Source organism: Agelaius tricolor, unplaced genomic scaffold (genome assembly GCF_023055355.1).
Source record: "Agelaius tricolor isolate 1412-34295 unplaced genomic scaffold, bAgeTri1.0.p SCAF_4, whole genome shotgun sequence".
Lineage (NCBI taxonomy): Eukaryota > Metazoa > Chordata > Aves > Passeriformes > Icteridae > Agelaius > Agelaius tricolor.
The window spans coordinates 8,800,476-8,815,695 of record NW_027269264.1 but is presented as its reverse complement, the minus strand read 5'-3'; the positions used below and the strand labels follow the sequence as shown (position 1 = coordinate 8,815,695).

General features: G+C 34.4%; 2 protein-coding genes across 3 annotated transcripts in view; one reads left to right on the top strand and one right to left on the bottom strand.

Annotated features, from left to right (window-relative positions):
- Positions 1–15,220, bottom strand: part of IFT74 (intraflagellar transport 74) — a 37,190-nt gene that overhangs the window by 19,936 nt on the left and 2,034 nt on the right. For both annotated transcript variants that reach the window (XM_071424513.1, XM_071424514.1), the window contains 7 exons: positions 14,426–14,524; positions 14,196–14,256; positions 13,721–13,780; positions 12,760–12,821; positions 1,982–2,120; positions 904–966; positions 125–268 (listed from right to left, as the gene is read on the bottom strand). In XM_071424513.1, coding sequence (XP_071280614.1) covers positions 125–268; positions 904–966; positions 1,982–2,120; positions 12,760–12,821; positions 13,721–13,780; positions 14,196–14,256; positions 14,426–14,524 — 628 coding nt within the window. The remainder of the gene's footprint in view (positions 1–124; positions 269–903; positions 967–1,981; positions 2,121–12,759; positions 12,822–13,720; positions 13,781–14,195; positions 14,257–14,425; positions 14,525–15,220) is intronic.
- LRRC19 (leucine rich repeat containing 19) lies at positions 7,322–12,746 on the top strand. The gene is made up of 4 exons (XM_071424516.1): positions 7,322–8,052; positions 9,027–9,537; positions 9,733–9,936; positions 11,135–12,746. The coding sequence occupies exons 1-4, from the start codon at positions 7,969–7,971 to the stop codon at positions 11,458–11,460; spliced, it is 1,125 nt and encodes a 374-aa protein (XP_071280617.1). The 5' UTR covers positions 7,322–7,968; the 3' UTR covers positions 11,461–12,746.

Here is a 15,220-nt window from a genome sequence, read left to right as displayed (position 1 = left end):
GATTATTTGCACTGCCTAGAGGACAAATAAAGGCAAAGTTCAAACCTAAGTATTTTCAAGTATTATCACCCCTAATAATACTGGCTTGGAGAATCTTTTACATAACAACATTTTCTATTCTTGCCTGCTTTAGTAATCTCTCTCTTTCCTCCTGTGGAGACTCCATGTTCTTATCCTCAGCAATCATTCGATCACGATGTTCCTTGAGCTCATGGAGCTTTTCGTACAACTGCACAGCTTCCTGTTTCACCGCAGAGTGTGCTATTTCCTGTTGGGAAAAGCAAACACCTACTAGCTGTTTTTAGATGGGAAGAGAGCATTGTGGCAATCATGTTTTAGTTAAGCAACACTTACCTATACATTGCAAGTGAAGCTTATTTCTTACAAAAAGCACAGAGACAGTAAAAAGCACTTTATAAAGTACTTTATAAAAAGTAAAATTTATAATCCATATTGTCAATATTTCATTTTCTGGAATAGAATATTCCCAATCAGTTACTTCTTGATTTACAAGTTCCTCCTTGGGCCAATTTTCTGAGGAGATTTATTACTTCACAGTTTCTAGGGGATTTCAAACTATGTACAACATTCAAAAGGACTGAAAAATATCTAGCAGTATTTGAAAATTATACTTTCTGACTGTATGCTTCAGGTCATAGATCCTTTTATTCATGAAAGACCAAATATGAAAAAAAATTCCCTCATTAAGATATTTTTACCCAAATCTGATTAGAAATTATTAGTGGAAACCAAAAAGCAGATTTGCCTTCCCATACTAGAGCGTGATCCTACAGTATGTGAAAATTTAAGGAAAAGAAATGATGCGTATTTTTTCAATTGTATTATTCTTTATACTAGCATTCAGTGAAGGTTAGTATAGAGACCACTTGCTATCATACATACAGCTCTTAGACTCTCTTCCTTCACATTTAGTGCATCCAATTCCTGCTGTTGAACAACCAATTCCTAAAGAGGAAGCAAAATGCAAAATTCAGATAAAAAATTACTACTCAACTAACTTTTTGCTCTAAACCTTAGTATGTATCAAATGCTGTAAACTGTCCCATTGCTGCTCTTAAAAATTTGAAAGACAAGACTCTGTCCAACTCCTTCACATAACTCAGATGTAGTAAACGCTTGCTTTCAGCATCCAACTTTCCATTACTCTTATCATTGTTATTTGCAGTTGGGCTACTACCAAAAAATTGTTTGCACTTTTTCTACTTTTTTTTTTTTTAATCAGTACCACTGGTAGAATTTATTATCTGTATTTCAGGAGTTTAGAGTCAAATTTTAAAATCTGAATCATGACAGTTTCTTCATAGTCCAGAAAGAGACAGGTAAGCCTTGACTACTGATTCAGCTCATTCTAAGACGGATAGGAAACATGGAACTCATCTCTGTACACACCATACAGAGGAACTTTTAAGACAGTATGCTTGAACTAGATCGTCCCAGAGAGCCTGGAAATGTTGTTCCTGTTGTTAACATAAGGATTAGTGAAGTAACAAACATTTTATATAGCCCAGTTATTTTTTTCGGATACATTCAGACATGCAATAACAATGATAATAATAATAATAGAAAAAGCTAGTCAGATTCACTTTTTTACACAAGAAGAAAACTTTCTACTCAAATGAACTACAAAAATTGCTGGGGTTATTTTTCCTTTTTTCCTACTTTTTACACATGATGAAACATCTAAGTATCCCAGTGGCTTTTAAAAACTGCATGTAAAACCCTAAATTCAAACAGAAAATTGTGAACATTATTTCTTCCTAAAGTATGAAATATAAGAAGGTAAAGCACTTGGTCTTAGCCAATTGCTTTATTTCCAGGTACTTCTACAATTGATTAAGATACCAGCAAGCTTTTTCATTGTATTACTCTGTTGTCAAGTTCTTCCGTATTTAAATTTTATCTAAACCCCCAAAAGTCAGTTTAAGAAATATTTTAGGTAAGCATAATGGAACAAGCCAACCTGTGAGAGTTTCTCATTAGCAGCTTTTATCTCCAGATATTTAGCCTGATTTTCCTGTGACATGTCTTTCATTATGTCATCTGCCACAACCTTTTCACGCTCGATATCTTCTTCTACAGCTTGAATTAACTTTTCTGTGCTGTAAAAATATAATGTTTTTGTAACTTTTACCGGTAAATACATATTGTAAATACTCATTTCAAACTCCAGTATTCCTTCAGCTTCACTGAAGTGCTCAGTGTAACAGAAAAAGCCTAGATGCTATAAAAGGGTGTTACCAATTCATATCCAATCTTCTTGGAACTGAATTAGCAATACAAACATTCACAAAATGTAGAGAAGATGAAGAATTCTCTGCCTTTATAATACTGACATGGTATTTTCCAACACTCCCACACTCTCTAACTGCACTGGTCTCAACATTCACAAAAGTATGGTACTACCTCTCAATCAGTGAATTTCTGGAGTAACAACAAGCAGTTTGAAGTAAGGAAGTAGATATGCAATTTGTGAATGCACATAAAGAAAATATAATACAGATATCAGGATTTGACAGCATCAGATGATGATGATGACGAACAGATTACTCTTTGCAAAGAATTGTTAATTACTTTAGAATGGAGAGTGGTTTCAGAGGTCTGAGAATTGTAGTTTTTAACTATGCAATAATTAGGAAATTAGGTATTTTTTACATTCTTGAATCAGGACTTTATTCTTGTTAGAAAATTGATAGTTTGCAAATACAAAAACTTTACCATTCCAGCTATAGTGAGCAACAAGCAACTGTCTTAGCAGATTTAAGAACACATAAAGAACTGTTCTCACTGTTTTCTGATAAGTCTAGTAATTTCTATGCAATTCCTGAAAGCTAGAGAGTCAACTTGAGAACATACTTAAAGAAAATTAAAACTGAGACCCTGAAGAGTATACCTTAATTCTCTTCATTGTTCATGAAAGATTGCTAAAATGGTTTGCTTGTTTCCAGAGTGATTTCTCCTGTTAAAAATTACAAAATCACACAAATACCTTCCTGCAGGACTTTTTTTCATCTGTTTTTCATTAACTTTTCCTGAGTTGCAAGATGACAAGTTGTAAATTGTGTAAATGACACTATTGGATCAAAGACTGCAGACAAAAATGACCTCAAGTTTAAGAGATGAAGCAAAATAGTGGAACTGCACAATGATAATTCCAGGGTAAGGAAATAATAAAAAATAAAAATATTGTAGAAGCAAGGTAGAGCTGACATTGGAATGGACTTCTGAAGGTTGTCTGGTCCAACCTGTGCACTACTCGAAGCACTGTCACCTAGAGAAGGGTGTCAGTGTCTTTTTTTAGGTTTTCAGTATCTTGAAGGATGGATATACCACAACGTGTTTGGGCAATGCTTTGATGTTTGTTCACTCTTACAAACAGAAGAGTTTTTCCTGATTTTTAAAGGGACTTTGCTGTTCTTCATTTTCAGTCATTCTCCTGCCCTTAGGAGAATCAGCTCCATCTTCTCAACCCCTGCTCATCAGGTATTTACTTCAATAAAATATCCACTAAGCCTTTTCTTCTGGAGATTAAACAATGCCAGTTCTCTCAGCCTTATCCCACAGTATTCATCACTTACAAGGAATTCTCAAAAGAGTTTCAAAAATGTAACCACTTCCAACCAGCTTCCAAGAAAGATCCATAATCTCCAAGAAACTGAGGATATTATGTAATTCTGTCAGGTTAGCAGGTCATGCTAACAGTAATGTTAGCATGGCCATTAAATTTAATACCCTCTTGAAACTAAAACTAATTTATACAGACCCAGTCCAAATATGAGTCCCTCACTGCAAGAACAACAGTTTATAAATGGTTAATTATGTTACATGTGTTAATGGAAAAGAGATTTTTTTAAGCTACATGAGTAGTTTGATCAAAGACCTTTTGGAAGGCATGGAGCTAGGAGATGCCAGGGAGCTTTCATGTTCCTTGTTTATTGAGTGCGCCTCATGCCTCAGTGTGGACCTAGGAAAGCTGTTGCAAGGTCTCAGCAGTGATAGTTTCTCTCAAATTAAGCCCAACCGTGGACATGGAAGAAAGAAAATTGAGAAAGTGCAGTAAAAAATTCAACAAAATGCTAAGGGTTTTGATTTTCAGAAGAAATCTCCACTCTAGATGTAATTCTCCTGGAGACATTGTAATATGGCTTAGAGGGAGCTTGTATTTGAATACAAACACAGTGCCTTTCCTGGCGATCACTGGAACCTTCAAAAGAGTGAGAATACAGTTTTCTACATGTATAGCAATACCACTCTTGAGGGCAGTGAGGTCTCCAAGCTCTATAAGATTTCTCTCATCTTTGCCAGAGATTTAAAGTGTGCAAGACAGGACAAGGAAAGAAACTTGCTGTTCCAGCCCCCTCTATTTAAAGTGTGTGGACACATTACAGCGTAGCCTCTTTACATGAGGCAATTCTCCTTTTCTTACATGATAAATACTCCTGATTAAATGCTTCAAGATGATCCAGCATGTCCTTGAGACTAGAAATGTCTGACTTACAGTGATGCATCCTCTCTGGCAGAAACCTTGTGAGGGGAGGCTGCAACTTAGTGATTTTTCAAGAGGTAATAAAAAAAAATCAGCAATGGCTGTCACAGAAACACAATTCATTACCAGAAGTAATTTGAACACTATGCATGAAGTTGAATCAGAGATGAGACTTGGAAAATTTGTAGAATGTTTTGAGATATTATGCAAAACAAAAGCACCAATAACAAAGACATAGTGAAGCAAAACAATTTATAAAGCCACATATTGGAGGGGAATGGAGATAGAAAGGAGATTAACTGCTCTGTAGTTTGGTGATATGTATTGGACAGAATGAGCACTAATGCAAGTAAAAATGCATAGGACACAGCGCTTGTATATCAATATAATCCCTTTTTTTCAGCCTGTACATAGAAATTCACTCCAGAGAAAGTATGATTTGTTTTTATAACTTCCTGAAATACAGCCCTAATTACAGACATCCTTACAGGGCATGTAATTCTCTGTAAATAACAACCTTATCTGTGACCCTGCAGCTCCTCTGACAATGATATTTCCAAAACACAGGCATTAAAATGGAGTTAACTAGCTACTAGGAAGCTTTACTTTGGTATGCACATATCCTGACATTTTCTTCATTTGATGAATGATCAAATTAAAAATGCAAGTCTTTTTCTGTCTCCATCATTTCTTTAGTTGATTATAACTCAACTTGCTTGTAAATCACCTGTGGCATTTAAACTCACTGCTTCCTCTACAATCTGGAACTTGACACTTCAGCATACTACAGTTAGACTTTCCTATTGGCTGCTGATCCAATTAAATCCAAGATGATTATAAGAAGTTGCTCAACTTAGTCAATCTTTTGCTAAGGATTTTCTAGGTTTATTATTTTTTTACACTACCTGGTTATTCATCAGGTACAAAGGTTGAAGAAAAACAAAGTGCTGTTTCACCATATTATTTCTTGTCACCACACTGAAAAATCTACACATGTGTACATACGATACCTCTCAGAAGCAACCAAAAGGTAAGATACTTGGCAAGTCTAATTCAAAATGCAGGCAAAGATTTATTACTATAACTTTGTTGCTAGACAGGAAGCCAACACATCTCAAGGTACATTAAAATTTCAGGAATTAGTATGAACCTTGGACATGCTGAGTTGTTAAGTAAATTCTACTCCATTAAAAAGCTGGGGAACAGACTCTGAAAACCAGACCAATTCTATAAACACAATCACCTTCCCAGAAAATTAATTACATTATTTTAAAATCATATAGTTTTCAAAGTTCTCAGAAGGAAATTTTTAAGAAGGCTCTTGTAATTACAAGGAAATATCAAAGTGCTACCAATGTATTGCCAGTGTTTTGCCAGGCTAAGTCTCTTTTCAAAGCAGTTAGTTTAAGCAGCAGCTCATAAAAACTGGTTCCAGTAAAATGCTAAATTGCAACTAAAATTACAGATTCTTTCCTGTTCTTTTACTGATTATACAGGCTCACACACAAAAAATGCAGACAGTCTTATTTGTAAGAAATTCCTACCTTTTCAGTAGAAACTTAAGTAAGAGCTAGGAGTTATGTTTTGGACTTAGACATACGTACAACTTAGATTTTTCAACTTGGTCATTATTAACATACAGATTAACACAAAAAACAATACTTAATATATTTTCCCATTCTATTTAAGACAGCTCTTGTCTTCTAATCTGAAAACTACAATAATACTATTAATCTGTATTTATAAATTGCCAGGTTAAGATCTGCTCTGTTTCTGAACTTATAGGAAGCAGTATCTTTAAAGTACAAATACGCTGCAAGATCCAGATGTTAAAATGGCTATTTTGGGAGTTCTCAAAGTGCATCATGTCTTCCATTAACAATACACAAACTGACTAAAAAAACTTGCAGGCCACCAGTACCACCACTGACAAGTGCAAAACTTAATACAGAACATAATTCCACCGGGGCTGCTGTTGCTAGCACCCCTTGTCCCTGCCAGGGATAATGGCTAAATGGCGGAAGGCTTATGAACTCCCTCTGTATTCAGTATAAGTTTCTGACAGAAGTAGAAATACACAATGGATCAGATCATTTTAAGTGGCATTTATCTTCCTCTTCTTTCCAAGAAGTTACGAAATTTCCAGGCTGATTCAATTTAGGTGAATGAGGTCAATCCTCTGGCATGCAAATATATAGAAGTTATCAAAAAGACTTAATCAGTTTGTTCTATGACCTCATTTATTTCATTATGATCAGCAAAGGCCTTCCAGCACTCATTTTAAGGACTGGTGGAGGTTTTGTAAATCTGACAGGCTGCCTATATTTAGCACTGTTCGTAATTAAACTTCCTCATGTAATTTCTCCCGTTCTTTTCTATTAAATTCAGTGAATGCTCTGTACAGCTTACTTTAAACAAGTATCTTACACTTTACCTTTTGGGTTTCTATTACTTTGCAAGATAGAAATCTGGCAAGGAGATACTAATATTAACTTGACACCCTATCTTTTCAGATGTTTAAGAAAAACTGGAAAAATTAAAGGTTCATTACCTTTTACATAACATTTTCATTCAAGTATAATGAATGGCATAAACAGGGACTAACTTAACATCTCACAGATATGGTGTAACATTTCTGCTCAAAATTAATAGAGACTACAAATAGTGTCTGATTCAAAGGCAATGACTGAGAGACCCTTTCTTTGAGAGATGTTAATGTCACAGTAAATACCATTTGTAGGATCTTTCCTAACTTTCAAAAAATAAGGCTTGAATCTGTACAAAAATTCCATCAATAGAGATTGAATCATTTTTACTTAGTTCCAAAGATCAGAGCAACAACTATACCTTCATGACAGAAAAGTGCCAGTTTATGTGATGTTATAGGTTATATTATGCACAAGAAAGAGATTAAAAGATTAATCTTCTAAGTAAATATTGACAAAAATGCTTAGTAACTTACGTAAGAATGTAAAAGAAATCTGACTGGAGAAACCAACAGTTCTCTAGTAGAGCACTCTGCCTCTGTCAGAGCAACAAAAGAAATTGTATGGGGAGAACATGCAAGCTTCAATACTTTCTGCAGTTTACTCCAATCATAGTCTTCCATTACCCATAACTGCTTTAACAGGGATAATAATGAGTACAGCCCTGCCAATTTGTTTTATACATTTATGATACTTTTCTCTATTAACTTGTCTAATCAATCCCTTTTCTAGTTGCTGATACAGTCTGGACACTGGATTTTAGGTTTGGCTCAATTAAGTGAAAGCTGAATTCATTAATTCTGATAACCCCTGTTTTTTCAATTAATTTTACATTACAAAGTATTTATGTAGAACAAAATTTATTAAACTATCATTGAAATAACTGTGTCTATTAATTTGTTAAACAACACTACAGAAGACACTGGTATAATTCTGGTCTTGATATGCAAAAGTGTTGTTTTTTACTAGGCTCCAAACATGAAACTCTATTGGCTTGTGATCTGGGCTGGAACATTGTTTTTGAATCCAGTCACTGCTGACTGCAACATTACATCCCAAACTGTAAGTTTTACATTGATCTGAACTACCCTTACTTTTGGAAGATACACTTGAAGTAGAAGGCATTTTAAAAACTGTTTCATAAACATAAAAGTCCTGAAGAAAGAAATACAAAAATGCAAGTAAGAAGTGGTTTTCTGTGTAATGGACAATTAGCTGATGGTAGTCATTGTAAGTGGGTAAATAACACTGAAGCATATTTGAGATTATTTTGTATCTCAAATTTTTCCAAGCAACAGGAATGCCTCTTAACGTATTTAAATAAATATACTCTTTTCAGAAAACAAAACTATTTCAAGGTATTGAGAGCAAAGACTCAAATCAGAAAAGACTCTAGCTATGCTAACCTTTAACACAGAAAACCAAAATGAAGTTAAGTGCCATAGAATACATATATATAACAAAAGTTTAGTTGAAGGTCTGTTCTAAAGATGTTATTTTAAATTAAGAGTAAATGTAGAATTTTTTTAAAAAATACATTTTAGAAACTATATTTTAATTCATTTACAGTCTTGAATAAATCTCCTCTATGACACCTTCTTTCCAGATTATGTAGGAAAGGAATTCTTTTTATACCCAACAAATAACACATTCCAAATATTAATTCCAAAATGGTATGACAAACTGGTTACATTTTGGATGATCATCACTTAAAGACCCATGTATCTAAGCACTAAGTCCTCTGGAACATCAGGTCTCTAGACACTAGGATTCATTCCACTAGGAGGATTCATTCCACTCTCTCACCAGACCATGAGTTAATTAAGAAAGATGTAAATAAAACTTAATGAAGAGCAATATAACTTTTCTTTTAAAGTGACAGCATTAAAAAATAGATTATTTTCTCTTGCCTTTAAGAGTCCTCACTGAGACACCATCTTTAGCAGACTTTTCTATGGTATTTAATTGTCATTCTCTTTTTTCTATGGTATTTCTTTTTTCTATGGTATTTAATTGTCATTCTCTTTTTTCAACAGGTTGCTTGTGAGGAGTCAGCAAAGAACCTCTTTAATATCTCCCTCAACCTTTTTCAAAATGTTACTAAATTAAGCCTCAAAAACAACAAAATTACTTTGGAAGATCATGACAAAGAGATTCTTGGGCGTTTTATTAACCTCACTGAACTTTATCTGAATGAAAACAACATTACTGTACTGAACAATAACAGCTTCTACAATCTGAAAAATCTCATAACTCTGGATATTAGCAACAACTGTATTAGCACAGTTCATAAAGCAGCATTTGCAGGATTAAATCAACTCTCAGTGTTGAATCTATCCTATAACATGATTGCTCAACTGGATTCTGATACATTTACTTCACTAGAAAGTCTGAGAGTTTTAAATCTACAGTATAATTTTCTGAAATATTTTCATATAAAATCATCCTTTAAACTGACTACAATTGCTTTAGCTGGAAACCCATGGAACTGCTCCTGTGACCTCCTTGACTTACAGATATGGCTAACCGCCTCCAATGTGACATTGGGTAAGTTTTGGTAAGAGCAGCATTTAATATTTTTTTACATCAAATAACTTTACTGTGCATTTTTTTCTGATGTGGATAAAATCAATCATCAATTTACCCATATTATGCAGTAATACAATAGCTATCCGTGAGATTTTTTTCAAGTGCCAAAAAATTACCAGCATCTCATAGCCTTTCCACTGCTCACATTCACAGAAAATGAACGCAACACCACATGTACATTCCCAAACACGGAAAAAATCTCCATCAAGATGGTAGCTATCCAACCAGCTGACTGCATAACTGAAAATACTCCTTTAAAAAACACTGTAACTTCCACTCCTGCTGTTAATCTTAGAAGTAGTGCCTTAACAGCTCTGACTCCAAACAACATCACTGGAAACAATGGAACGCGTGCAGGTAATACACAGATATTTCACTTTACTGCTTATGAGCTGTTTGATTTGCTGTTCAATGACTTTATAGGGGTTTGCATCCCTAGTACACTCTGACTCTTCCATAAAAGCCAGGGCTACAGAGCAGGCATATTTCTATGTCCTGGTAAACAGTCACAGACATTGCAGTGAATATTAAGGTCTATTGAGTAAGTGTTCAAAACAGATAAACCCCACAACTCTCAAATTATACTAAAAAAAGATGATGAAATTTCAAAGCCCTAAAATTCAGATAATTGTCTAGATCTCTGCCCAACAGAACTAGGGAAGCAACTTTCAAAAAAATTTGCTTTTTCCAAAATAACCGCTTTCTAGATGCAGTTGTCTTCCTTAAACATGATAGCATGAACTTACAGATTTTACTCCCATCCTAACTGTGCTCAGTATAAAGGATGTGAATGTGCCTGCCACACATTCTCTGGAAATTTCAGTGATAGTCTCCTCACCTTTCAACGTTAATCTGACATGTCAGTTAACCCTTCCATCCTGAAATGCTTTGCTTCTTTCTTCTGGCTAAAGCAAGAAAATTATCTACAGATATATACACAAATTATAAGCTTACCACTGTGACACATTTCTTTAGCTGTACCACCTTATAATTTATTTATAGGGTAGTGGCCAGCACACAAAAGCAGCTTCTAGATAAAAAACCACTTGCAACTACAGTTTACTGAAATTTTTTTTATTAAAGAAGCACAGCTGAAAGGATATGCCAAACAAAAGGCATGATATTTTAGGGTTCAGACATGAGATTTTCATATAAAAAGTAAAGCCTGGGAAATAGAATTTGAAGCCAATTACTGATTATTTTTTTCCAAAGGTTAATCTTGGAACTTAACTTTTGTAAAAAGAAATATTTATATGCATTTATTATCTTTTATATGCCCCTAGAGCTTCGTCTTTGAAATGGACTTTGAAACAATTCTTTTTTATAAATATGCAAGGTAGTTTTATATTGCTGTGAAACATGCTATGCACATACATTATTAGTCTCTGTTACTGACTTCCTAACAACACAGCAACAACAAAGCTCTGGAGACAGTCATTCCCCTATCAATGTTTACTTGGCGAATTTTCAATTTAACTATGAAAAAAATCATACTTGAACTCTTACTAGTATTCCTCATGAAGATTACTCTTCTTTTTTTCCTGTTTTTTTAAAGAGTTACCGCTTGTTGGCAAAAGCTGGACCTTCCTAGCAGGCGTCCTAGGGTTTGTCCTAGGCACTACACTCCTGATTTTCACTGCTGTAAAATGCCCGGCATGGTATCACTACTTGATCAGCTACCGTCACCGTCGTCTGAAAGAAAATGACTCAGAGATGTTTGAACAGGAGTTCTCAGCTGACATGAGTCCTTCTCCTTCAATATCGGGCACAAGCAGTGAAGAACCCATTGTAATATTTGAGAAAGTTCATGAATGTAGAGATGAAGAAGATGGATTTATTGAGGATAAATACATAGATATTTATGTAAATGAGGAGTGTTAATGTCTTAAACAATGGATGTTGAACTGACATTTCAAAAATGTAGTACACCTGTACTTCAATTTTATGCTTTAATACATACAATACAGAATGAAATTATGCAGCCTATCTCCTTTCATCTTGCCAAATTCTTAACAAGATTTTGCTGCATCAATCAGGAAGTTAAAAAATGGGGTCATATGCATGCATTATTGGCACAACAAATACTTTAAAACTTGCAAAAATACTCATAATCCACTTTTTATAAAAACGTATTTGGCTACCTGTATTGGGGGGCTTACTATATATTCTTTAACATGAACAAAGTAGCAGGTGAAATTGGCATAATTATTAATGCTGTCATTGTGAAGAGGTCTAGAAGAGAAAAATAATTTCTCTAAAATGCTGAAGCAGACCACAGCCAGACTGGGGGCTGGCTCCAAATCAATCAGAGCTGTAACAGCTCTGAAGTCTATTAGGCAAAACTAACACAATCAGAGGATGGAACATTTGGGTATTTTTTGACCCAAATTAGCAGAGCAAGAAAGACCAACTGTTGTATTCCCAAAAATGTGTATGTACAGTTCAATGAAAAATTACCCTTACTGCATTGGTACTGAATCAAGTATTTTCTCTTCATATTTTCTTAACACTTAAAAATTAATTCATACAGGGTGGAACAGACAAACTTGTGAGCTGTTGAAATCTACAGTATTAATACAATGCTGTAAATATTATTAACTAGTAAATTTGTTGCTTTAGAGTGGTTATTGATACATAAAATCTCATTGCTGAGATTGCTTTCACTGGCAACAAGCAGGATCATATCTTCTCCTGCACCTATCTTGTATTATCTAAATAGCTATCTAAATTAGCTACCCCAAAAACTCACTCTCAGCCTATCACTACACAAGCCATTCTCATGGCTTACAAATTCTTATTTCAAGCATCTGACCATCCTCATCTGTCCCTCTGCACAAACCTATGCTACTAGCCAAGCAAAGGTCTAGCTCCCACTCCTGCTTGCTTTCTTCACTCTGCTACTCCACAACAAAACTCCCAAAACTTGACAGCAGACTGCAAAAAGACAGGAGTCTCTACTGCCACCTACTTCTTCCTGGATGGCAGGGTAAATATCTTCAGAAGAGTTACTAAAGTTTAATGCTAGGAACTCCAACTACAACCTGGCACTATTGTATCATCTTGAAATTGTTCATATGCATTGCACTGGTATGGTAGCATGTAACATCTCAATTTTCCCAAGCTGAGTTATGAGAAGTTGAGTTATTCAAAAATGAAAATCATACACATAAATGTACTTACGCTTGTCTTTCTGTGAAAATTTTATCTATATTCTGAGTGTCTCGGTCATTCTGAACCTTTAACTTAAAAAAAAAAAAAAAAAAAATTTAAATACAATCAAGTTTGTAATAAATCATGGAATCATATAGGTTGGAAAACACCTCTTAAGATCATTAAGTCTAACCCTTAACTCAGCACTGACAAGTCCACCAATAAACCACAACAACATGTACACATCTTTTAAATACTTCCAGAGAAATTGATTCACCTCCTATTTCTGTGGGATCTATTCCTGAAACACTTCCTAATATATATGACACAGACATTGTACCTTTATTATTCAACCAAATGCAAGCAAAAAAAGACCAAGAAATATTCAGGTCATCTTTCAAGTTACCAAAACAACCTTTACTGAAACTGGTTTCTTTTGTTTATGGACAAATTGATCATAAGAAATAAAATCTGCATAGTGCCATTCATGCCTTAACACTTAAAAGGCTGTATTAGAAATAAACAAGGAAAGCACAGGAAGAACAAAACTCTTTGATACTGTGGTGGCTATGTCAGAGACCTATTTAATATTTTTTACACTGGAGACATTTAGAAGGCTGAAGACAAAAGAGAACTTAATGCACAGAAGACCAGGCAGATTTACAAGGCAGTGCAGTCTGCTTAAATTTGCCTAAGACTAGTGTTTTGTGCTCCCAAAAAATAAAAAAGATAATTTAACACTCATAATCTGGGGTGACACCACCCTTGTCAAATGTAAATCACAAAAAACTATCATGGGACAGTTAACACAAGACTTCAGGTAATTTTCTTAGTGCTAACATGTTGCCAACATTATGAATAACTTAATTGGAAAAAAATGGCTAAGTTTTAAGTCAGTGCTATGCTTTTTTATATATGTCACACATTCAAAGCACCAAGAAAGTAACACATCCTTTCACTGTTAAAGCATAGCAAATATCCTAATTCTTACCATATTGTAATCACGGATCACTTCTGCCATATCTGTACTGGTGTTAAGTATATCCACAACCTGAAACAAGAAAGAATTCCAACCTGTTACTGCTCTCCTTTTCTTAAAAAAAAAAGTCAGACAAAAGGTTCATGAAAACAGCAAGTTTTGGCTATTGCAATTGGAAAAAACATGATTTGGCAATCTGAATAGATCACATGTCATTTTTAGAAATAATCATCATTATATGTTGCTCTTATAAGCACTGAAATATTACACAGCACCAGTTTCTTAACTCCATATGCAGATGCTTCTCCTAATGTATAGTACACTTTTTGTTTTCCTGTTTCCATCTCTTTCCTTGCCAATAAATGAATAAAAGCAGTATTAACTAGTAAATTTTCACATAGAAATGTCAAAAAATGATTCAGAATAAAGCAAAAGCAGCAAGAGAATAAATAGGAGCATTCAGTATCAAAATTCGACAGCAGCATACCATGTTGTAGTCTGCTAGTTGACCTTGAAAATCTTTGATTTCACCAGCTAAAGCCTCTGCCCTAAATATGAAACAAAAAAATCAAACTTCAGATGGTAAGATTTGCACATGTAAAAATAAAATAATGAAAAAAATAAAACTATTCACTGATTCCTTGAAGCCTGCTCAATACTTGAAAACAGTCTTGTGACTTAGAAAGTTAGCACTGCATTAGCTGCAATTTATCTCACCGTTTTTCATAGGACAAATAGACCGATTTCTCTTGCTTGTACATTTCTACTTCTTCCTGCAGCTTGTTAATTTCTGTTGTAAGTTCATTTATTTTACTTCTGAAAAAAATAAAGGAAAAAGAATCATCACCATTTGGCTATCCAACTAAAGCACAGCTAAAACAGTAAACATATTTTACGATAGGAGGTTTGCAATTAGTATCTCTCACACTGCACTTTGTTTCAACACAGCATTTCTAAGAAGAGGTAAGTGTAGAAAAAAGCAAAATGGTTGTATCAATTAAAGTCCTAAGTAGCTGCTGGAAAACCTTGGTATGAAATAAAATGTTTTAATTAGCTTTTTGTCTCTGCTGGTAAAACAGATGTGGAAATAAAAAAATCACAGTCTAATTTCACAGAATGTGGGTACCATCCATATTTAAAATGACATATTTTAGGACTAATTATTCAAAAGTCTAATATGAGCAACTGATAAATCCTGCATGCAATAGTTTGCACAAGGTCTTGCCTTTGCCACTGCTAGCTGAATGTATAATCCAAGCAAATAATCTAAAATGTACAATAAAAAATTTGTTTTGCAATGCTACTTGTTACAAATGGAGCTATCAGACCTAATAAACTTTGGAGCTGGAAGCTCAGAAACACTGACCCTCCCCTTACTAACACTGTGAGAGAGCATTTAACTTAGCAAGCCTAACAAGAAAAGCTCAAGGGAATCTACTTCCTTTCCTCCTACAGAATATCTACACGCAAATAACCTTCACTTTTACAGCAGCACTCCTATAAAAGTTCATT